General features: G+C 40.6%; 3 protein-coding genes across 3 annotated transcripts; all 3 read left to right on the top strand.

The window, feature by feature from the left end:
* The first annotated feature begins 1722 nt into the window (after positions 1-1722).
* LOC149095854 (uncharacterized) lies at positions 1723-7496 on the top strand. Its single transcript, XM_089281715.1, has 7 exons — positions 1723-1939; positions 2169-2261; positions 2493-2558; positions 2802-2981; positions 4707-4808; positions 6068-6266; positions 7005-7496. The coding sequence occupies exons 2-7, from the start codon at positions 2256-2258 to the stop codon at positions 7223-7225; spliced, it is 774 nt and encodes a 257-aa protein (XP_089137841.1). The 5' UTR covers positions 1723-1939; positions 2169-2255; the 3' UTR covers positions 7226-7496.
* Positions 7497-13129: 5633 nt separating this feature from the next.
* LOC149095855 (protein CFDP2-like) lies at positions 13130-13594 on the top strand. The gene has a single exon (XM_089281459.1). The coding sequence runs from the start codon at positions 13130-13132 to the stop codon at positions 13592-13594; it is 465 nt and encodes a 154-aa protein (XP_089137585.1).
* Positions 13595-13626: 32 nt separating this feature from the next.
* Positions 13627-15354, top strand: LOC110059388 (uncharacterized). Its single transcript, XM_020766075.2, has one exon. The coding sequence runs from the start codon at positions 13627-13629 to the stop codon at positions 15352-15354; it is 1728 nt and encodes a 575-aa protein (XP_020621734.2).
* The last annotated feature ends 10559 nt before the right edge of the window (positions 15355-25913 follow it).

Here is a 25913-nt window from a genome sequence, read left to right on the forward strand (position 1 = left end):
TGTTAGAACCTCTGAGCGACCGTGGGCCGCACTGTAACCAAGAAGAATGGTTGAAGGAACTCGAGGACACTAGTCCCGCCAATGAAGCTGAAGGACAAAATACAACAAGTGCTAGTCGCAGGAAATTGCTAGAGAACGGACGCGATTCCGAAACTTCGACAACGAGAGAGTCAAGCGCAGATGTAGATGTAGACGGTGTGGATCTTGAGGTTTCCTCTTTTCGCCTCACGAGGCATGGTCTCAAAAAATGTCTGAAGAACGAAGAAGCCTTAACTCTAGCAACAAAATACCAATGCCGTCGACGAAATCTTCTAAGTAAAAGAAATCATGGCAGTTTAAAAACAAACCTGTATAAAGCAAGCTCTTAGTAGTTTGTCGCTTCTCGGCGGACGATTTCACTGCGACGGGTTTCCGACGTCTGTTTATTTCAAGTCTTCATAAGCCATTGTTGTGGTAAATTCACCCATGCCGACGTCTGCAAGTGCGGAGGGGATTTTTAACAACTAATCATAGCAATCTCATAAAAGATTTTTCGTCTTTCTCTCAATAAAATAAAACTGCACATTTTTAGTTGGTTTACGCGCGTCTTCCGACAGAATTGGCTGAATTCCCTTCGAAAAAGGGTGTCGGCCTTTGTTTAATTTTGCATCCGTTTCAAAGGGATGGTCTCTTTAGTGGAAGGAAACGTCCGAATTGAAAATATCAAAGTTTAGGAGGGCGTAGAAAAAAAAACCAAACCACATCTGGAAAATCGCCGACACCCTTTTTGAGGGTGATGTGTGCGAAAACATTTCCGATGTTAATCGCGCCGCTCCGATGATTCACGCGCGGAAGCGAACCAGTTTAAGCAAAGCATTATTTCTGGGTATTTCTTTTAATATCACTGCAACAATAACTTTTTAGAAAATTTCAAAGATGTAGTTGTATTCTATAACTATTAAGCTTTCAGAAAATGAATAGGTTGATGGGGTTTTCCGTCAAAGCGCCAGCATAAGAGCGCGATTTCCAAACACTATCAATTAACTAACCTACTAACCTATGATCGGCATAAGTGAGCGTTACTTATTTTGTTATGTGACACAATTGGGACTTTGCGTAGTTTTTATGTGCTGCGTAAAGTAAAACCTAAAACCTAAAACCTAAAACCTGAAACCCCGCTCCTGTTTTAAAAATAGCGAGAGAACTCGGAAAGTATTACTATGGGTAATCGTACGGATCCGAGTGTAATTGAGGATTTACACTACGAGTCAAAGTTCTTGTTTTCTTCCTCGTGAAAGCTGGAAAGTAATTTGTTAACTAATAGATTTGTAACTTTTATTATCCCTCTTCAGAATCCCTTGAATCGTTATTCGATTAAATATTTACTTCTTTTGATATTTTCCCGACGAACTGTTTGTGATTGTTATTTACAGCTTACATTACGCACGCTTGTCAGGGATTTTACTGTTAAGACGGGGTTGTAAATAGAAGTGACCCCCCCCCCCTAACCCCCCCCCCCCACCCACCCCGCGCCAAAGAAAAAAAAGCGCTTCGCTTTAACTATTAGTGACGTGATAATACTTTCACGGAAATCCGTGGCGACTTCCAATAATTCACTTACGGCGTCGTTTCAACTGAGACACGTGATGCCCTTCCAGCCTGATGACCTTTTCACGGAGGCATATTGAACAAACAAAAATCCAGTAAACAGTTAGTAGTTTCAGCGTTAGACGAACTAATGATGGCACGCATCGAATAAGGAAATTGAAGTTCGTTGAACTGATATTTCCTCTGTTTGTCACTGAAACAGATTATCTTCCTCTCATAATCATCTCGTTGTACTTCCTTATGTCGCTTTCTCATCCTTGTGAGACAAAGAAGACAAAGGCAAGCAAAGTTTGTTGTATGTGAAGGAGAGAGAAGCTAAGACAGTTTTTCGTTTAACTTACGTTCAAAAATAGTACGTGCTAAGTTTTATCTTTCCAAATTGCTCTTTCTCTAACTTAATAACTGCTTCGTAAATCAGCGCCAAAAACTAGTAAAACAATTTGTAGGTTTAGCGTTTAAGGAAATCAGTGGTTTTGGGCAATCACTATTTCCTCAGGTGCTAAACAGATTATTTACGTCTCGCAGGTATTATCATTATTATTGTTATAATTTTTGAGTTTCTTGTTTCATTTCCTTTTCAGAACAAGATAAAAGCGACAAAATGTTCCTTTGAAAACAGTTTGTCGAGGTGGGAGAAGCTGAGAAAGTGCCTTGAATTCACTGCCAAGATGACCGTAAGTTGATCATGCTTCATTCAATTTATCCTTTCGCACATTTATAGCCATGCACGTCTGCAGTACACAGTTGGTTTTATCAAAGCTCCATTTATTTACTTACGGAAATGCTATAATTTAATATGACAGACCGTATAGTTCATATTGCTCGTATCTGGCGTAGTTAAGATCAAGTACTTGCATTGTCGCATCTTTCACGATCTAATTCTCAGTGTTTTCGTTTTCTTTTAGAGTTTTTCAACTGCTGTGATCGTTTCTATTCTGTTTTTCTGCATCTCTGACGCAAGTGCTTCAGTGGTAAGTTACTACCTCATTCGTAATATCTTAATCTAAAGAGGAGTTAGTAACTTTCGCCCGGAAGGTCGGGCACGTTAGGGACGCTCTTATGTAACTATTTTTGTTCTTTACTATGAAAGAGATTTGGAGTTTAACAGATCGTAAACTTTGATCCAGCCAAGAGTGAAAGTGTACTTATCCGGATCTCTTACTTATCCTCAAATCACTCAATAGAACCAATGTTTTGGATTTCTCGTTTAACAGATTCCCTCTGAAAATGCAGTGGAATTTGAGAATTCGGATGAGATCAAAGTTCATATTGTGGAGAGAGGAACAAAGTATGTTGAGAAAATCTCAATTGACGAGAAAAATGATCTTGAGTTCTTCCATGTCCCAGCTCACAATGGACTCACTGAAGCCGACTACCTTTATGACTTCAAAAGTGTAAGTATGTGTAGTTGTTTTGTGCGAATCGATCTGCGAAGCCGTAAAAATGACGTTTAGCAGCCAGCCTTAAGCCCCAGCCAAACGATTGCAACATTTCAGCACAACATATCACAACATTGTTGGCCCAACATTTGCAAGCTCCGGCCAAACGATCGCAACTCTTCAACGCAACATATCGCAACATTGTTGGGTGCAACATGCTGCGCGCGTTTGGCCACTCTGTTGCGACCTGTTGTGACATGTACATGTTGGGTGTTAAAAATCGAACTAGTGCGCATGCCCGGCCGCAACATTGTTGCACGAACCTGGCCAAACGAGTACAAATGCAATGTAGGCAACTGTCGCATTAAAAATTTGACTATTTTCAAATTTGAGCCAACAACACCCAGCATGTTGCAACACGTCGAAACCGGGTGGCCAAACGCACGCAACTTCATGCGGCAACAATGTTGCAATATACTGCGTTGAAATGTTGCGATCGCGTGGCCGGGGCTTTACGCAGTGGTTACTCGAAGACTAGTTTATTTAACAATATTGGAAATGGGTAAAGAGATCAAAATTTGCTTGGTTTTCTTTGTTTGTTTGTTGGTTGGTTGGTTGGTTTCACTAAAGAAATTAATCTTTAACCGGACATTTTTGAGCTTTCTGTTGCAGTTTTTATTTTTTAATTTCCATTGTTTTTGTTTTTATTTTTTTATTTCCTCACACTTTTTTTGAAGAAGAAGTCAATTAAATCTTTATTCACACTTTTTTGATCGTATAACAAGAAAAACTACTGTAAAATAGTAGAAAACAAATGTAGGTCATATAACTAAGAAATATATGAGTTTTAAACAGGTGTGCATCAGCCAATGTCTTTTTAAAGGTTTCTTATAAACAAGCAAAGATCGCTAATAAATTTTAGTCATGAATGACCCTCGGCCAACTTTTGATGTGTAAAATTGATCAAATGCAAAATTAATTCTGCTCCCTATTTATAAGGAGCAAAAGTTCTGCTCCTTATTCAGTGTGTTTATGTCTCTTTCGATATCATTGAAGAGCTTAGCCAGAAGCGAGCACTAAATATTCATGTTGTGAAAGCAAACTTGTCTGGACTTTATGCCATTACGTCATTGCCTCAAAGTGGTGATCTTGCATCAACAATAATATAATGATTCATTCTCGCATAGGTCACGTGCAAAAATAGTTCATGCTTATGTTGAAATTGACAATCGGATTAGCTCCTCAGTCTCACAGTAACGTTTCGAATACTGTCCTATTTTCGACGTAGCGTGGATGACAAAATAAAATTAGGTATACATAGAAAGTAGCAAAGTCCTTTTATTCCCTTGTTTGTCCGGGCTTCAAAGTAACGGCTGTCTAAGACAACACAGACGCAACGCCAACTGACGAACTTTTAAAATTAATATCTTTAACGCTAATTGCGTGACGAGTAACGCGCTATTAAACAAACAATGCATTTTTTCTTAGAAACGAGGAAACAGTTTATTTTTCTTAGCAAATGAAGGTTAACTAAATATTTAGCCGCGTGGTCGTAAGCTTCAAACTTCTTCCCAGTTTTTTTTTTGACTGTGCAACAACACGAACACCTCCTTGTTCCGACATTCGGAAGGGACAATGAACACTCCCTTGACAATCTGATTAGCTTCTGCAATTGAGGATGTCCCGATCTCAGTCTGCCTGCAGTTGCCATACTAACCTGTGTCACTTTGTTTTTTCTAGAATATATCGATGCGTCGAGACAATGCCAAGGCCACTTGTTATTTGGGGCCACTGCCAAACGACTTGCCAAAACCCGCTGACCTAAGAACTGGATTACAAAGGGTACGAATATCACTGAAAAGTTGCCAAAGATCCGAGATAAAAAAAAAAACACATTAGGCAAGTTTTTTTTTTTTTTTTCCAGAGACAGTGAAAATCTTAAAAAGTATTAACTATTGTCAATATGGTAGCTGTCCTGAATCTATGGCGGAGTGAAAAGAAAGGAAGCTTTCGAGGTTGCCTTTAAGGCAAGCCCGAAGGCCATTGATGAATAATTGACTTAAAAGGAATTTGATTTAATATTATAATTTCTGTCATCTCAGTACAATAACGTACAATGGGTATTGTACACGACTTTTATGGATATTCAGTGAGCAGCCCAAGATTTGTTGATCCTACGAATTTCGATTGACATGACAAACTTCTTCAGGGATATGTTTTGTTTCAACTAAAGATCTTTATAAAGTTGGCTTCTAAGGTTTTGACATACCATTGAGCCATCAGGCGAGATATACACAATTACCTAACGCAAAAATTGGATGGGTGAGGTAACCCGGGAAACTCGTAAAGACCGCACAGGTGTAAAGATAAAATATATGTCCCTTGAAACATATCCCTGAAGAAATTTGTAGTATCATGAGAAACGCATAGGATCAATGAATCAACTCAAGCTGCTCTAACTTTGTGCAGCTTACTGGACATCTATAAAAAAAATGAAAAGTGATAATAAAAAATGTGCTAAAAAGAGTGACATAGTTTTACCATGTAGTCCTCCACATTTTTTTCTTACTTCAAGATCTTAAATTTTGGGTATATATTTATTCGAAACAGTTTTTTGGAGGACTGTTTATTGGAAGGAATTTTTTAAGTATTAGTATTACTTCAAAGCGTGACGCATAGTGCGTGGTGAAACTCTCTGAATCTAAGGACATCAAGGACAAAGCAAGTTCTACAGACAATAAATGAACACCACAAATGATTTCACAAGTGATACATGAGCGTAAACATCATATCAATGAGCATGCTCTGGAAACATTAGACTAACTGTTCTCACTCACTCACTACCGAACACGTTTTAAGATAGGGAATCATAATCAGAACAAGTTTAACATCTTTTCTTAAGGTTAGATATAAATATAGTGAATGAAATTGGGGGGGGGGGGAGAGGGGGGGTTGGTGAGGTCTTATTTTAATGCAGTGGTAAGCTTATAATCCGAGTTTTAATTAAGTAGGCGCTGCGCTTTTCCTTTGCTAAACGTCGGGAAGTATTGAAAAATCTCTTTATCGACTCGCAACTTATTCTTTTTTTTTACTTCTCATAGGTATCTGAAGCTTCTTCAAAAAGAAAGGTCATTGTCCAAAAGCACTGGGCTGTTTCAGAAGAGGTCGACAAAGCTCTCCTCAGAGAAGCAGTGCAGGACTTCTGTGGCCTGTTTCCAGTCTTTCGCTTGCAAGAAGTTGACTTGAACATGTTGAGCTCTGCGGCAGCTGGCCTTAGGGACGATGGACGAACTCGTTCTGGTAAATACTACCTTGACTTCTGTTGTGTTTCCTCTTGTAACCCCGAGTATGGTCTTATAGACGTGCTCAATTCTCCTTCTGTTGACTAGGATGCTTACTCTTAATTTTCTTTCTTTAGTTTAGTTTTAGTGTTCACAATGGTAACCATGCTTAAGGTAGACTGTAAAATATTCGGCTCTTTTTTTCTTAAGTCTCCTGTCCTCGAACGTAAGGTCCAGAGCAGAGGCCAAAACGGTGAGTGAGACTGGGGAGAGACACAGAGAGGTTGATTACCTTCACTCGCTTTGGGCACGTTAAGCTTGCGCATGAATCGTTCTTAGGATCAACGCTTTCGGCTCGTCACGCCAAGCCAAAAAGACCGACTGTTTTATAGTCTATGCCCAGGGAATTGCCCACCTGGATAAAGTGTGGTGCCCTTGGGCGGGAGTGAAATAAATGGACGGTTTGAAGGGTGGACAGAAACTAGAAGTTACATTATTAAATGCATATATAAAAACAGTTAGAAGTTATTACTATTTGACTCTCAAGTTTTAAAAGAAAATTAATTGTTACAGAACTCACCGTCGTCTTATTCTTTGTGTGCCCTTGAAAAACTTGCTGAACTCCACTGGCAATCTTGGAATTTTGTCATTCCTATATGACTCGCACGGTGGTCACTATCACCATTACTATTCATTCGAGTGCTTTTAAATATGTTCATGCCTTAATATCATTTTGATTCCTCTTTTGTGTCCACAGCAAGAAAGATCGACCTTAGCAACTTACCTTTCTGTGATCAAAATATTGGTCCAGGAAGAAAATGCAATCCAGAAACGTGGCTCTATAGTTTTGAGATCCGTCAACGTCACTGCACTTGGTGGGTGAGAAACTGCAAGTTCAACACGCAATCTAGTTTAGTATGCGAGGAATATGAGCACTTGTTCAATAGCATGATTTGCTACACAATTCGTTGTCCTTAAATGAATTGGAATGTCCTATCGTGAGCGAAATAGTTCAAAATTGGATGCACATGGAGAAATAAAATACAGCTTTGAAAACTAAACTTGTTATTTTGTTAAAACTAATTTGTGGAGATTAAGGAAAAGCATCATTGTTTCTTAGGATTTTTTATCCCTTAAACGTATTCAGAACAACAAACAAAGCGGTAGTGGCAAGTTTTCCTTGAGAAATGAATTCTTGGTCACCCCAGCTGACAAATCTATCTGCTTCTCCCACATAAAGGAACCAAAAGGTGGAAAAAAAGAAAAAAAAAACCAGTAAAAAACTGCTTGATAACGCGGCGCCGGCATTAATTTAAGGACGTTCGCGTGAAAATTTTACAACATTAATTATTTTCCTGAGACTTTTACCACTGTAAGATGATGAATTTTTTTATGTCAGAAATATAAAAAAAATGGGGGGTCACCGACTTTGTTTTGGAGAGAACAGGCCCGGAAGAACATCCTAAATCTGAAAAAATAGGGCTTCGTTAGCGAAGTGTGGCCAAAGTGTCTTTAAGCCCAAAAATATTGCTTGCAATTGGATCTTTGAAGTGAAATGTTCCCTGCCAAATATTGTTTAAGTGGACCAATTAAGTGAATTTAGGCAACTGGTGAGGTTTCTTAAAGAACAGGTTTGCATTTAGCGACCATAGTTCCAAGCGTCTTGTAGCCGCAAGATGGCAGGATTCGATGTCCCGTGGACAGAAATCTTGAATTTTTTTCTAACCTCGCACATTGATTTTTTGGACAATGTGGAGATAATCGTAAATAAAATCTGTTTCTTGAAAGAAATAGATTTTCGGGGGCACCGAACGTCCAAGATCGTTAAATCCAGGCAAAGCTATAGCAATGGCCACCTGCATTATCATTGTTCGTTTTATCAATTAGCGCGCGCTCTCATGCATGACGTGGCGTGTGAATTTGCGTGCGCAGTAAGGATGCGTAGAAACAAGTAGCGTAAAAGTCCTTAATAGACCTTTTTCGTTTGGGCCGTTCGTTGTCCCATTACAGACCACGTGATATTCTCTAGAGAATTGTTCTTTTATCCACCTAAGAATTATTTATTCATATGCACATGACTATTTGAAAATTTGAAAGGAAGAATTCTCAGTAGAATCATCACATGGTCTGAAATGGGGCAACAAACCGCCCAGTCGAAAAAGCTCTATTCTCCTGAAATAAAACTGCACATAGATTTTTGTTCAAACTTTGTCCAATCAATATTTATCATATGAGAACTTAAATTATCATAATATATAGATTTAGGCCAGCCTACAAGCGTAGCTCCTGAGCCGGGTTGTTCAGAGCCAAATAACCCAGGAAAAGGTAAAATTTCGATTTGAGTTTTGTAACTTTGCGTTGAGGTTTTCTGTATATTGTTTGGCCTTCTGTTTTGAGTTTTAATAATCACAATACACACAAAACAAAGCAGCAAAAAACATTTGCATAGAAGAAAAAGTTATTATTTGGTTAACTTTTAATCTTGGGTTTGTACCCTAAACCGTGAATTTGTACCCTAACACACTGTAGACGTCTTTGACTTAGGCACAAGAGTTTTAAATACGTCTTTCCTTGAGGACGAATTTTTTTTATTGAGCTCTTCATTCCGTGGATCCCCGAACTCAAACTTCCTTTGCCTTGTCCCTATACCCGGTAGGATCTTGAAAATAGTACCGGCCAGAGAGGCAGCTTGTGTATGAGGTAATTGGACTTAAGTCCATGCACAGTTATCTTTGTAGAATAGTTTGATACGTTGTTTTTTAGCTTTATACTACACTAGAGGGTCGTGAAGGGGGGTACCAAATCCCAGTTCCCAGCCCAAATTTTTGCCAAATCCCGGTTCCTAGCTTAAATTTGGTCTAAATCTCAGTTACCAAATCTAAAATCCTATTCCCAGTAATTGTTTGCAAACTAATGTGAATAATTAATTAAAAGCGTGGACTGACGTCGTTTGGATTCACATACCTTCACCTGGACTGAAGAAAATCTCTCATTCTTCTGGTGAGCAGTCTTTGTCTTCCAACCCTTGTTGGAATAACCATATTCAAACCACTTCAAGTTGTATCATCTGTACAATCCTCGTCACACTCGCTGTCTCCACTTTCGCTGCTGTTATACTCGTCACGTTAATCAGTGCAGGTGAGAACCTCCGTAGGCTGTTCGTCAGACTGACCATCTGGACGTTCTGCACTTTCCCCTGGCACTGAGCTTTGCGCATGAGGAAGTACAAACTGCAAATCTAATGGATGAAGCAATGTCTGTGTTTCATACAAATTCAGAGGCAGTGTCCCAGCTCTTTCCATGGTGTTGTCTTGTCGTACGCTTCGCTGGCTTACACACTTACGTATCGTTTTGACCACACTCTCATCTCTGCTTCACCATATCTGGGCAACTCGCTCCCCACTTTTCCTCCTGGTCTTTGTTGGCGTTTTGGGTGTTTTACCCAAGTCATTGTCTGTGTTGCTCGTGCAGGTAGCAGTGTCACAACAAGTTGCAGCCGCTGAGCCTGAGGTTGAAGACGATGAACTCTCAAACACGTTGTTTACTGTTCCTTTTTGAAAGGTGGCACTCGCTGAATCTCTTGGGTGAACAAGGCGCGTGATTCACTCTGACTCTCTACGCATTTCGATCTGATCATTAGTTCGCACTACAAAAGGCGCTTTTTTTAGGGTTACCTGGTTCAATGTGGTCCACACAAAACATTTCTAGTACATGGTCCGCAAACCCCCTCTTCGCAGCAGAATCCTCAACTCCACAGTTTTCCATAATTATCTTTTGTAATTCTCTCGGGCTGCAGCTTAAGTTTAACGAAAGTTGACAATTTTCCGTGTGTATTGCAGCATTTTTTGCGATAATATACTTGATTTCGATGATCATAGTCCGCGACTTGGACACGATTTTTATCTTTCCCGCCACGTGCAAACATGCGCATATCATTCCATCCACAACAAACCGTTGACCAGGAAAACTGACAAAACTTAACAATAAAACCGTGTGGAGCCTGGTTGCTAGAACGCGGAAACGAAAACTGTAATGATTCGATGTGTCTATTGAGGTCTAATGATGCAGAATTTCAATCCTTTATTCAAAAGGATAGACTCAATTGAGCAGTGGTGTCAAAAAATAGGGTCAGAGAGCACTGAAAATAACAATCCCTTTCCCATTTTCGAAATTGTTTATCCCATTCCCAGCGGTTGAATCCCAGTCCCAGTGCAGTAAATCCCATTTTCCCAGCCCAAAAAAGGGCAAACCCCAGTTCCCATTTTACACCTTCACGGCCCTCTACACTAGAATCACTCTACAGTTAAATATTTTCAGTTTCCTGTGATCTGGTCGCTCTAGGTCCTCTAGCCGGTAGGACCTTGAAAATACTACTGGCCATAGGGACAGCTTGTTTGTCGCTGTCGTCCACGGAAGAGAAGCCGTCATCAGACGTCGCAAACCTGGCCAAAACTTTACCTCTTCAGCAGAAATAGTATACAGTACAATTTAGTGACACTGTACAATACCGCATCAATATTTAATGACTAATCCACTTAAACAAGCTCTGGTAATTGCAAGGGGAAAAATAAATGCTAGGACAAGGTCATAATTTTTTTTAAATAGTGCACTGACCTTTTGAACCAAACTCTTTGTCTAATATCCAAATAATAAATTTACTTATAGTGTCTGTCACATATTCAGAATTCACCCTGCATACTTCATCGTACCTGGACACAAATATTTCTTTATCGGAAGACAAAGAATCTTGTAAACTACTTGAAGAATCCATCGTTCAATGTCGAAGCATGGCTTTGATGTGATCACTACCACAGGGGAATTTTCTGCTTATTTCGCGCCAATTTCATCATGTGTCATTTACATTTTCTTAGACTAGTTACTGAGGGTGGAAATTATTAACTATGCTAGCCACTTCATAAGGACCCCTGTGACCTATGTAATGAAACTGCAGTTCTATTTGTTCCATTTATATATAATTATTTTGTGCTCTAACTAAAAAAAAATTAATCGGGTTCAGTTAAGTTGCTGTTTAACATTTTTTTGTTTTGTTTGTGGGGCGGGGGGGGGGGGGGGGAGAAGGGGGGCGAAACAGGGGGTCAGAACCTCCTGTTTCTCGTACCCTGTTCTCCCGCTTCCCGTACCTTTATCTCCCGACTCCCGCCCTCGTCCGTTTTGGTCCCGTCCCCTGTAAATAAGGAGACTCAAAACACGTACTTGTCATTTAGTTGCGCAATCCTTTGGCGTTTCTTTTCCTTTGTTTTCAGCCTTGTTTCTCTTACTCACGTCTTTTGACAACCATTTCATGATGTAATCACGGTAAAAGAGTTTCAAGTTTTATCGGAAGTAGGCCTCAGTTTTTCAGCCCAAGGGCGAATTTTCATTTTTCCTTCTGTCAAAAAATAAGCCAAATTGAAGTCAAAAAACATTTTGGGTTCTTGTTTTTGAAAGTATTTTAATGCTTAATAAATGATTCCTGCCTTCTTACAACTTCCACTTCCCGCCCTTTCCTCTCCTGCCCCGTATTCTCCTTGTCTCCCACCCTCCTGTCCCCCCCCCCCTCACAATTGTACTCATGTGTACACAGATATGCAAACTATTCAATCTGATTAATTCCAGAGTAAATGGGATTACAATTTGTTATTTAGAAAGCGTCATTTTAGAAGTGACTTATCCTTTGCGTGATAATTTAATATACAGGAGGGAAATAGACTAGAAATGTTCCAATGAGAGTGGCTTTGTGAGTATGTCAGTTCAGTGTACTTTAGGCAGTACGTTTCGGTTAAATAAAGGATTTCCTGAAACCTATTTTGTTTAAAGGTATTCACGATTCACAAAAAAAGACACTAGAAGGAAATTTTCGTGACTTTTATTTCTGTTTATTCCATGAACAGGTAGTCTTACAATGCTAAGGAACAGTATCCAACTCTTAAAGTTTAACAATTCTCCTGAAATGATTCCTCTATCCTTACACAGAGTATTAAAGGCAAAAATATGTTTCATTAAATATTGATTTCTACAACTTGTGCCCACTGGACATATAAGAACTGCGTCCCACTGCCTAACACTTTGTTTCACTTGGCGTGAATGCAAAATTAATTTTATTAGGGCATTGAAATCAAGTGTCTGATAAACTTCATATAAGTGTGACTCCTCGATATTCTAGCCTGCTTTATGACTTAAGGAATGAGAGGAATTTATCAAACTATTCTGCAAATAGAACTTTGCATGGACTTAAGTCCAGTTACCTTAAATACAAGCTGTCCCTCTGGCCGGTAGTGTTTTCAAGATCCTACCGGCTAGAGGGACAAGATCATAGAAAACTGAAAATATTTAACTGTAGAGTGATTCTAGTGTAGTATAAAACTAAAGAATAATGTATCAAATTATTCTACAAATAAAACTGTGCATGGACTTGAGTCCAATTACCTCATACACGAGCTGTCCCTCTGGCTGGTAGTATTTCCAAGATCTTACCAGCCAGAGGGGCAAGATCACAGAAAACTGAAAATACTTAACTGTAGAGTTAATCTAGTGTAGTATAAAACTAAAGAGCAATGTATCAAATTATTCTACAAATAACAATTTGCATGGACTTGAGTCTCCGATCCGAACGGGGTCACCACCTTATCGTGGTGGAGCGGTTTGTGTGTCTCAATGATCCCTAGAGCTATGTCGGCTGGAGTCTTGTACTCCTGGTAGGGCCACCCATGCCGAACAGGTCGAAGGGTAGAGACCAGACAAAGAGTGACCCCCTGGTCCTCCAGGTTGGGGGTTGGGCGTAGGGTTAACAACCCCACCCCATAAAAAAAACAATTTGTTACAGAAACTGGAAACGCGGACAATGATACAACACTAGCTGGGGGTGTCACTGCCGGGGCTGCAATGACGCTCTTAGGTCAAAGCCAGCGGGAAGCCCAAAGGCCGATGGGCCCCATGGTAGCCCCCAAGCGACAGACGACTATCGGTTGCTGGAATGTGAGGACCATGGCAGAAGCAACACGGGCAGGGCAGGTAGCCAAGGAGATGTCGGACTATGGAATTGAAGTGCTAGGGATAAGTGAGGCCAGATGGAAAGGGATGGGATCAGTAACACTACAGAGTGGTGAGACAGTGGTATACTCAGGAGATGACGAGGTGCACCAGGGAGGAGTAGCCATCATGATGAGTGCGAGAGCAAAGAGAGCCTTGATGGAATGGACGCCGATTAGCAAAAGAATCATCACAACACGATTCTACTCAAAATACAAAAAGCTGACAGTGATACAAGCATATGCACCAACAAATGATGCGGTGGACGAGGAAAAAGACGAATTTTACAATCAGCTGCAAAACACTGTTTCAATCTGAAACAGACATGACATGATTGTGGTGATGGCGATATGAATGCCAAAGTGGGAAACAACAACACTAACAGGGAGGAGGTTATGGGGAAGTTTGGCATTGGAGTCATGAATGACAATGGGGAGAGGTTATGCGACTTTGGTAGTGCAAACGGATTAGTCATCACTGGAACGATATTCCCACACAAAGAGATCCGTAAGTTGACCTGGAGGTCACCAGATGGGAGGACGCTAAACCAGATTGACCATGTCCTAGTAAATGGACGCATGAGAACATCAATCCTTGACACCAGAGTTATGAGAGGAGCAGACGTATACAATGACCACTACCTTGTGAGAACCAGAATAAGATTGAAGTTGGCAAGGATTGAGGGGAAAAAGATAGCAAGGGAAAGGTTTGACGTATGCAAGTTGCAAAGTGAAGAGATTAGGAGGAGGTATAACATTAAGGTGAGGAACAGGTTCGAAGCCCTAGGAGATATAGAGGATCCGGAGGAAGAACACGATCTGATTTTAGCAACGTATAGGGAGGCTGCAAAGAAAGTTATCGGGAGGTCTAAAAAGCAGAGCAAACCGTGGATAGGTGACAAAACGTGGGAAAAGATCAAGGAGAGGAAAGTGGCAAAATTGAAAATGGAGGGTGCTAGATCGGAACGACTAAAACAGAGAAGGAGAGAGGAATATGATGCGAAGGACAAGGAAGTGAAAAGGAGTGCTAAGGAGGATAAGAGGAATTGGATAGAGAAGAGGGCTGCAGCAGCAGAAAAGGCCGCTGAGAATGGTAGAAATAAGGAACTATACAGCATAACCAAAACAATAGTCGGGGAACGGAGGAGACAAGAAGTAGGCGTGAAAGACAAACAGGGAGTGCTTAAGACAGAAATGCAAGAGAGGCTGCAGAGATGGGTAGAGCACTTTAGTGAAATATTAAACAGAGATGATCCAGTGAATCCTGTGGAAGAGGATGAAATAGAAGAACCGGAAGAGATCGGGGAAATAGATTTAGGAAGATGGCGATTACAAGAGGTTAAGGACGCACTAAAGGGGACAAAGCCAGGGAAAGTGCCTGGAGTAGATCAAGTGGGCCCAGAGCTATTGAGAGGGGACATGGAAGACACTGTACATAGGTTGACTAGATGCTATAACCGGCTTTGGGAGACTGAGAGGTGGCCGGAAATGTGGAACAAGGGACTGATTGTCAAGATATTTAAGAAAGGTGATTTGCGGGATTGTAACAACTGGAGAGGAGTGAGTTTACTGCCCGTAATTAGTAAGATATCCTGTAGGATGCTGTTAGGGAGGATCAAGAGAGGTGTAGACAAGAAGCTCCGAAAGGAGCAGGCTGGGTTTAGATCAAAGAGAAGTACAACTGAACAGATCTTTATACTAAGAAACATCTTGGAGCAAACAAATGGCTGGAGGGCGGGTCTGTATGTGCACTTTGTGGATTTTGAAAAAGCGTTTGATTCGGTAAACAGAAAAAGCCTATGGAACATCATGAAAAGCTATGGGATAGCAAATAAGATGGTGAGAGTGATCTCAGGCATATACCAGGGCTTTGAGTGTGCAGTTGTTGATGGAAGTGAGACATCGGAATGGTTTAAGATCAAGTCTGGAGTAAGGCAGGGGTGTGTGAGGCAACAGCAGACAAGAGAAGAGGAATACGGTGGAATTTCACAACGGTGCTGGAGGATCTTGACTTTGCGGACGATGTTGCACTACTGTCATCCAAGATTAGCGACCTGCAGGAAAAGACTGGGAGACTAGCAGAAGAAGCAGCCAGAGTAGGCCTCAAACTTAATGCAAGTTAGAAAGTGTAAAACACTGAGGACTGAGTTTGCTCATAGTTAAGAGGACGTCGTGGTTAATGGCGAGGAAGTAGAAGACGTTGAGGAATTTGTATACCTAGGTACTACAGTAAACAAAGAAGGAGGAGGCAGTAGAGATATTACGAACCGACTGCAGAAGGCACGTAGAGCATTTCAGAGACTAGGGAAGGTATGGGCAACCAGAGGAATAGGAAGGAGAACCAAGATACGCCTATTCAAGACTTTAGTTCGACCGGTCCTGTTATATGGCTGTGAAACATGGAAGATCATTAAAGCTGATGAACGAAAACTGAACAGTTTTCAATGCCAGTGCCTGAGACGGATACTGAGAATTAGATGGCAGCAAAGAATTACAAACATGACCCGCCTAGATTAGCTCAGCTATCCGCGGGCATGTTATAATTGTAATTTTAATTTTAATAACAAATAAAATGCATTTATGTATGTATGTATGCAGAGGTCAATGACTTAAGCTTCGAGGTACGACGAAGAAGGTGGAACTGGTTGGGACACGTACTCAGGAGAGAGGGTGCGAACGACTGCTTCACAGCATTAGGATGGACACCAGAAGGTCGAAGAGCGAGAGGGAGGCCAAAGACAACTTGGAGAAGGACGGTGGAGAAGGAAAGAAACAAGGCGGGGTGGAAGAGCTGGGAAGAAGCCAAAGCGGTGGCACGGAACAGGGGGTGTTGGTCGGAAAGCGTGACGGCCTTATGCGCTTACGGGCGCGAAGAGAAATGATGATGATGATGGACTTGAGTCCAATGACCTTATACACAAGCTGTCCCTCTGGCTGGTAGTATTGTCGAGATCCTACCGGCCAGAGGGACAAGATCACAGAAAACTGAAAATATTACTGTAGAGTGATCCTAGTGTAGTATAAAACTAAAGAACAATGTATCAAGCTATTCTACAAATAATACTGTGCATGGATTTATGTCCAATTACCTAATATACATATTGGAATAGCCGACAATTTCCGGAAACAGCTTGACTCGGAAACTCGCTTCTAGTACTCCTCGGTTGTCCTTCTGAGCGGGTAGGATTTAGGCACAACCGAGAGTCAGCGGCTGCCACGTGGTCTTGTTTCGTACGGTGCACTAGTCTGAGTCAGCCATTTCGGTTGCCCCACCCCTTCCCTACTGGAACTGGTTGCTTAGGTTAATGCTAACAAAAAGACGATCTTATGTGATTGAAAAAATTGACGTAGCATGTAGCCTTGTCCCATATGTTCAACGCAGTTATTCTGTATTTTACTACTACATGCATTTGAAGGCAGAGCTCATTTGTCGCATCTTAATCAAGGAAGGTACTTTTTCAAGTAAATATGCTAATTACAAGAATTTATTTATGAAACATGCAATGCAACTTTGCTTGTAAGCCTCTTTACTCTACAAAACCCCCTTCTAATACGATACCTCACCAAGGGCCTAGAGGCCTGAGCCAAACCCTAGGGCACTAGATATAATAGAGGAAAAACTATCTCAAGGCAGACGTTTACTTTACAAGAGGTGGCAAAAAGTTAGTGAGCATTGCACACACAAAGAAAATCATGTCAATAAGGCCATTCTTGCATAGAGTTGTTGGAATAAAGTCTAAAATATGCCACTTGGGGTAACACCCACCAATGCCTTGGGGGTATTAGCGTTCCTGTAAGTTGAAAATGTGAGCTGTTGTGCTTCTGCGTTACTAGGTTTTTCGATGTACATTTCAGTTGCATTAATGATTACTGTTGTACATGGCAGGACATTCAAATTAAAAACAGCTGTTAAATACAAACACCAAAGGGGTAGAGCTGACTGTCTGTATTATGGAAAGTGCCTGCATTATAGAGTTAGAGATTGTTTGAGTTATGGTTTCTTTGGACCAAGACCAGGTTTGACTGCAGGAACCTGGGGCTGACAGGTGCAGCGAGCATCGTCATGATCACAAGTTACAACTTCAGTAAGAAATGTATTGGGCGCTCCACATGGGTGGTGAACTGGTCAATTTACATTAGAGGTGCTCATAACAAGATCCCAATAGCCTAACAACCTTTTAATGCCTTCCCACTCATCTTTCCCAGCCAAAAAATGCTCTTGCAGCACACCTCCATTGGATATTCCTGAATGTTCAGGTTTACAAGGTCTCGTGGCTTGAAATTTGAAACACATTCATCTTACTTGGACTGAAGCTAAATGTATAGTGGCTGTGGGGTAACTAGGGGTTGGTACATTGCATATTAACTTAGTGATTCAGACCTAATAGATATATCTAATCCTGTTCAGAGTGTTTGCCGTGGGAGTCAAACTTTTTCTTGTGAAAGCACAAGAAAATATTAATGACAGGGGACAGGCAGTTGCAACCCATTACAAGAATGCAATCAAAAAACACACGAAGGTCTACATGTATCAATAGTATTTATTGCAATTAACTACAACAGCGACAATCAAGCCAGCTACGCTGTAGGTAATGACACTTGAAATTTTTCTATTTTTCTTGCTCACTCTGAAACGTGCACAGAAGAAAACAAATTTAAAGAAAGGAAACACTGTTAAAGATCGCGTTGAAGTTCTGAAAGTTGCAGGCATCAGTACTAAAAACAAAATATAAGTTCAGTTTTGACTCTAAGTTGTTTTCATTGCTGCATGTAATTTGACGAGAAAGTTTGCAAAAAGGCTCCTGACTGTAACACCTCATTTAATAAGCTTATTAGTCTTGATAGATTTTGTGCTCAGAATATTGGGCAAAATGAGAATAATTGCAATTTTTCAGCAGAGCGAGCTAAAACATCAGCAATTTATAATAATACTAAAATCAGACAGCAATATAACGGCTGTGTACCAAAATGAATGGAAGTAGTGCGGGAAATTTTCAATTAACCAAAGAATTGAGGGAAAGCTAAAATCGACTCGCCAATAAACAAGCCACTATTTTACGATACCTTGGATCGGTCGATACGAAAAATTTCCCGGCGAATCGTGGAGTATCTTTCTTGCTAACAACCGAAATGAATTCTCAAATTTCTATGGCTCTCTGAAGTAAATTAAGTGAAAGTTTTCCTCGCAAGTACGATCCAGAAAAGTATGGCGATGCAACAATGGCTGTGTAAGAACGCACCAAAGTACATCAGAAGCTGCTGTTCGCCGATTGGGCAGAATAATACAAAGGATTTTTCTGCCCAATCAGGAGCCACCATTCGTCGAAGACAAACAATAGACTGCAAGGCTGATACTACGTGAAAAACGTTTCGAGACACCAACATGACAAGAACCGATAAAGTAGGATCGCAACAGTGGACAGCTGTTTCGCCCTTCTTGGGGCTCGTCAGCACTGTGTAGCGAAGATATGTAACGCCAGCCCAACAGCCAACGCACATAAATTGCAAAATGACCCGTTCACTACATCAAGTTCCGTACTTTGAACTCACTTGCGCCCCGAAACCCACGTTGCCACATCACGTGTTTTCGGGGCGCAAGGAGACAAAGTGTCAAGATTGCTGTCTCGAAAAGCAAAAGAATCAATGTGCCTGGACAAGGCCAGCCTAAACATTTAAACATTCAACCGCATGGCCAGTACTATGCTTTAAACACTGCGTTAAAGAAAAAAATAAAAAAAAATAGAAATAAAATAAAATTTGAAAGGGAAATGAGAGAATAATTAAATACATATATAAACTAAAAATAGAAATTTTTCACGTTTAGGAAAAACTAAAGAACAGTCCAGTTTTTACCGTTTCTAGATAATGCGACAAATCAGGACTCCAACTTAAAATAACCTTATCTACCTTCGGTTGTCTTGGGCGAAAGCCGTGTTGCGTCGAAACATATAAACTGTGAACCCTTGAGCCATTCAACAACTTGTTGTAAAGTTCTCGCAATTTGATTGATGAAGTTCAAACCAAAACCGTAAAATATTTTCAGCCCTGAAAAACAGTAGGATAAAAATGGATATAGACTGACCAATAAAGAATTAAATAAATTAACCATACATTACCTTATAGAGCGCTCAAATTCTCAACAGCCTGATTTGTAACACAACGCGGCGTACGTCGTCGTCACGTTCCACTCGATACGCTTACATAAACAATTTCGTTTCTGGGAAAATATTATTTTTAGAATTTGTTTTGTGAAAGTGCAACTTGACCTACTTAATGTCGAGGAAAAGGTTGTTGTTATTCATCGTGGTAGATGCAATAATAAATAGAGGATATTACACGGTGGCTCGAAGATATGAATTTTATGTTCTCGTGGCAAGAACAATATCTCACTCGTTCGCTTCGCTCACTCGTGAGATATTGTTCTTGCCACGAGAACATAAAATTCATATCTTCGAGCCAACGTGTAATGTTCTTTTTATTATATGGAGAAACCAATTCAACAAAAGCAAAAGGCGGGAATCGTGACGTCATTGAACGATACGACACTCACAAAGGTGACATACGGAAAATACGCCACTCGGGTCCCGGATGAAGTGGCGTATGGAATCTACGAGTGGTTTAGTTCCCAGTAAAACACTCTTCTCCATATAATAAAGTGTATTATCGTTTGTCACACGATGTAGTCACTTTAGATGTAGATCGCGACGTTTCGACTGCTTACTGCTAGTCTTCTTCAGGCGATAAGGTCGACTGATTGCACGGTATCATTTATATCACAAAGGTCGGCTGTGATTGGTGCATTTCGATCCTCCTATTGTTCCATTCTTCCGACGAGTAGCTGTTCCCTCAGTGGTCCGCTGTTGTACCGTTCTCCTGTTGTTGTGTTTTTGATCGTGGGCATCCATGCTTCAGGAATTTCAATTCCACTATCCCTGTTGATGTTATTAGGGTGAAGTTTTATGTTAATAGCTTCCTTGACCCTACGTGTGTACCAGTGAGGATCTCGATCAATAAACTTGACCTCGTTCCAAATAGGATAGTGGCCGGCCTCGTGGGTGTGTTTAGAAACGGCGGAGGTCTGGGTACGGGCTAGTCGTATTTCCCTGTCGTGTTCTTTGATCCTCTCCTGCATAGATCTCCCTCTTTCTCCGATGTTGACTTTGTCGCACTCACAGGGAATCCTGTAGACAACACCATCATGTTTAGCCGGGTTGACGGTGTCCTTTGGTCGCACTAAGTGTGACCGAAGTGTCGTGTCGGACTTGAAGACGGTGCGAATGCCTTGTTGTTCTAGGCAGGGGCGGAGAAATTCCGAAACTCCTTGGACATAAGGTAAAACGGCGGTGGATTTAAATTCCGGAACGGGCTCTCTTCTTGGGGTTGTTCGTGCCTTTGTGATCTTCTGTACAAACGAGGAGGGGTATCCGTTAGAAACAAGTACAGATGACAGATGTTTCTTCTCTCCAGCGATTACTGATCACTGATTACTGATCACTCACGATTACTGATTACTCACGAGACGTTTAGCCCGGGCGTACAGACACTTCACAATGCCGCGCTTTACTGACTGAGGGTGGTGTGAATCATACGTTAGGTACTGATCAGTATGTGTTGGTTTCCTGTGGACACTGGTGGTAAGGCGGCCATCAGGTTCTCTATGAACTGACGTGTCGAGAAAGGCGATCTTGCTGTTATTCTCGATCTCCATGGTTAAACGGATTGATGGTTGTTGACTGTTTAGGTGTTGCAGGAACTCGTCAACTCTGTCCCGATCCAGGATGGTGAAAGTATCATCTACGTAGCGTTTCCAGATCTTAGGCTTGCAAGGTGCGGACTCTATTGCTTGTTCTTCAAATATCTTTGTGTAGAGATTAGCAATAACCGCTGATACAGGGCTCCCCATGGCCGCTCCGTCTCGTTGTTCGTAAATCGATCCGTTGTACTGGAAGTACGTAGATCTTAATACGAGATCCAAGAAGTCCGCGATTTGAACTGGTGTAAGTGTCGTGCGGTCAGCCAGGCCTGCGTCGTTCTCCATTTTTTGTAGCGCGGCTTGTACGGCGCCCTCGATCGGTATGTTGGTAAACAGTGACTCTGCGTCGAAAGACACCATGATCTCGGGGTCCTGGATCTCTTCACTGGCGATGGTGGAGGCGAAGTCAGTTGAGTTTTTCACTGTGAGTTTTTGACCTGTTTATTTATTCGTTTCTTTATTTGTCAGTCAAAATCTTTTTTTTATCTTGCTATTTTTCAGTCCTGAAAAATTTTCAAGGTTTTGGTTTGAAATGCGAGAACTTTTAGGAGGCGGAGTTGACAAGTTGTTAAATGGTTCAAGGGTTCACAGTTTAATTTTGGAAAGCAAAGCATATTTGCTTCGAGGCAACAAGGCTATCTTTAAAACGAGGAACGGGAAATCGGAAAATGGGAATAGGATTGGGGAAGGGGGAATCTTTAAAAGCGGGAATCTTTAAAATCGGAATCTTTAAAAGTGGGAATTTTTAAAATGGGGAATCTTTGAAAGCGGAAATCTTTAAAATACGGAATCTTTAAATGCGAGAATCTTTAAAAAGGGGAATTTTTAAAAGCGGGAATCTTTATAATGGGGAATCTTTAAAATGGGGAATCTTTAAAAGCGGGAATCTTTAAAACGGGTAATCTTTAAAAGCGAGAATCTTTAAAATTAGGAATCTTGTTTAAGCGGGAATCTTTAAAAGCGGCTGATTTTTTGACAACCACTGTTTCGACTTTCCGTCCTTGTTCCTGGTTTTTGTGATCAAATGGCTCCAAACGACCCTTGCCCTATCACATCTTTTTCGCTGAGAACATTCCACTTAAATTGTGGAAGACCTTCAAGGCGACCGATTCTTTCTTCTTTAAAATGAATGCAATGGGCACTTTGAAATTGTCTTGCATGACCTCATGGCGTAGAAAGAGGTATCATGAGGCACATCATGACGGATTATACGCGAAATTATACGCGAAATTCGCCGCACATCGTTTGGGCATCGAATTACTTTATTGCTAGTTTTTAGTGTCACGTCGTTCAAAATAAGTCAAAATGAAAATCAAAACAGTTCAGTAGATAAAGTCCAGAATCTTGAAAAGTAAGAAGGTAAATATGCAAAAACTCTCCCCAAGATTCAGCTCGTCGCAACAATGTTTCTTACGCAAGATATGCGGAGAAGTGTTTTTGCTCAAATTTATAGAGATTTTTATGGAGACGCCCTGCTGGTGCTCACTCGGATGGCGGCCGAAAACCAACAGAAACATCTGTCACTGGGTTTTGCTACAAAAGCGTGAATTTTCCTCTCCAGGAACTCAAAAACATTTTAAAATAATGCTTTTTCTAATACGTGAACTGTTCAGATAGCCAAATACCCAGAAATAAGTTACTTTTTAACCAACATGACAGCTGTCTTGCCCGTCATGTGAATGCCGGATCACGCAAAAGCTTAAAAATTCAAGCGTAGTCTATTACAAAACCAAGAACCCACTTGGAGCGAAAATTTGTATGAATATTAGTTTTCCGCTGCTCTTATACATCATGAAAGTAAAATCTCAGGGGGTTCAATAGTGACGTCGACATGTCAAAACCAGATTTAAGGGACTGTTGATTTATCGATTACATAACCCAAAATTTGTTTTCCTTGCCATATATTTGTAGTTAATTCGTAAGTCCTCCCATTAGTACATGATAAGGCTAAGACAAATATCTATCGCTGCGAAACTCAATGCATTGAAAAACGTCACAGTCCGGAGTTAAGATAAATCCAGGCGGTTCGATTCTTCGGTCGGTGTAGTGGATCTCAAAGAGTGAGAATCGAGATTTGAACCGTTCCACTATCCCACTAAAGCGATGTGCTTTAATAGCGTGCAATATAATTACAATGAATAAATTTCACAACCGTATTTGTACCTGTTGAGTTGATACATGTGACAGAATAAATAGCTTCCGGTGCGAAACTGAGAGATTCTCGCCCACTTTTCAGTAAAGATTAGCGCTATTAAATATTCCCCGTTTTAAAGATTCCCGCTTTTAAAGATTCCCCCTTTTTTAAAGATTCCCCGTGTTAAAGATTCCCGCTTCTAAAGATTCCCCATTTTAAAGAAACCCGCTTTTAAAGATTCCCCCGTTTTAAAGATTCCCCGTTCCCCGTTCCCCCTTCCCATTTCCATTTCCGATTCCGCGTTCCTCGTTTTTAAGAAAGCCGAGGCAACACGACTTTCGCCCAAGGTACCCGAAGGTAGATTAGGTTAAATGAAGTTCGAGTCTTGATTTGCAACCTTTTCTAGACACGGTAAAAACTGGACTTTTCTTTATTTTTTTCCTTATAAACGTGAACTGCTAACTATGAAAATCGTGCTGAATGAAATGACCACGATATGAATGTCCCACTTCAGGCGGCTGGAATTTTTTATTAATATTTCTTACATTTCTATTATGGTTTTTTTTTGTGTATTAAACTATTCTTTAATGATCAGTTTCCTCTCAAATTTTATTTTATTCCTATTTTTTTAGTTCTTTTTATTTACTTATTTATTTATTTATTTATTTATTTAGTTAGTTAGTTAGTTAGTTAGTTAGTTAGTTAGTCAGTTATTTAGTTATTTTTTTTTACACTCCGAGCTCCGCACTCCGCACTCCGCACTCCGCGTTTTCGGAACAGCCTTCTAAGTTGTTCTGTTTCTCTGTGAATTCAAAGTTATTTCTGTCCCGGTTTCTGTCGCTGATCGCTTCGCTCCAAGCTACAGCAGTTTTTTTTTTTTTTTTAGCTGAATCAGTATTCACAACTAGAAGAGGAAGAGGAAGAAGAAGAAGAAGAAGAAGAAGAAAGAGAAGAAGATACTTTATTTATGTGTCAGTTGATCATTTCCTGAAACAGTCTTGAACAATTAACACTACGAGAAGACATACAATAAATAATTTAGTCTCGATTTCTAATGCACACAATCACTCGATGGCACTGTGGAAATAGGCCAGACAACAAACAGACTGGTTGAAAGAATAAAAGCGAGGAAGCTCAGTAGTCTTGACCGACATAGAGACACCGATATTCCTGGAGAAATGATTGGAAAGAATTAATTTACGGATCATTGAGGTTCCACAAAGCCATCAACAACTAAAGAAGTGGATTTTTTTTTTTTACCCTGACCGTGAACTAATTGGATCATTTCAGAACATCTGTTCCGGTAAAAATTAGTGGCTTCCTCCTTAGTTAAGACGGGGCTATCAACGATTGGTCATGCATTGTACTGAAATTATTAAATCGAACAAAACCCAACCTAAAGATATGATGTTGCTCCATGGAGAAAGCGTTCAACATGGCTTAAATTACGGCCCATGGAATTTACAATTCCATCCAGTAACTAAGATGATATCGTTCCACATCGAATGAAGGCTTACTGGATTATAACTCCACTTCAAATAAGAAAAAAACGATCAAAGAAACAAACCAAGAAAGCAACAACAGCAAAAAGAATCAGTTATTCCATTGTAAAACTTAACCATTTGTTAAAACATACAAATAAAAACCAAAAATCTCTCCTTATAAAAAATACTTGACTCATGTGGAACAAGACATTCAAATCTTGAAATTGAAACTGCTGTAAACGGGATTCAAACCCATTCAAAGATGCAATTCTCAGCTGGGTCAGTGGAGACTTTCACATGTTCCACTTAACATGAACGGGATTCAAAGGCATTCGAAAATGCATTCGCCAGCTGAGTGAGGAGTTTCACACGCTCCACAAAAATTGAACGGAACTCAAACCAATTCGAAGATGTAATTCTCAGCTGGATCAGTGGAGAGTTTCACGCGCTCTACTTAACATGAAGGGGACTCAAATCAATTCGAAGATGCACTCCCCAGCTGGGTGGAGAGTTTCGCGCGCTTCACTTGGTGCTTGTTTACGTTCACGTCCCGAGGTAACTAAAGGTTGGTCAATGAACTCGGTGCTTCTGTACCATTTGTTAGAAACCACGCCACGTAGGTAGCACGAGTACTATGCGTCCATCCTTTGGAAACATTAGTCCAGATGGTCTCTATAATGTGGTACGTTCAAGAATTCTGGCAGGGTCAGTACTCATCGTAGATGATTTGTACTCAACTGACCCAGAGGATTGTGGCTGTTTTTAAGCAGGGGCTGCATACCTTCATGCTCTTTCGCGCTTGAGCCAAAAGACATCATACTTTAAAAATAAATTACTTAAAGACCTTAGCACATGCCCACGAAAGAAATGTACCTTTCATATCCGTGATGGATAAAGGATAGGATATAGGTAATAAACATGGCGACATCAATAGTGTGAGCCATGAATGATTTAATTAAAAATTTGCTGTACGGGAGGGAGAAAGTATTACGTAAGAGTCAAGAGATGGAATACCTCTTGTTAAGAAGACGGGGACATTAATGGTGTAAAAAATTCTCCTCTCACGAAAACACTTGACCTGTGTAGGAAAAGACATTCATATCTTGAAATTGAAATTGCTGTAAGCGGGATTCAAACTCATTCAAAGATGCAATTCCCAGCTGGGTCAGTGGAGAGTTTCACGCGCTCCACTTAACATGAACGGGAGGATTGTGGCAGTTTTCAAGCAGGGGTTGCATACTGTTACGCTATTTCGCGCGTGAGCGAA

The sequence above is a fragment of the Orbicella faveolata genome, unplaced genomic scaffold (genome assembly GCF_042242905.1).
Source record: "Orbicella faveolata isolate gen_17 unplaced genomic scaffold, um_ofav_v1 contig_48, whole genome shotgun sequence".
NCBI lineage: Eukaryota > Metazoa > Cnidaria > Anthozoa > Scleractinia > Merulinidae > Orbicella > Orbicella faveolata.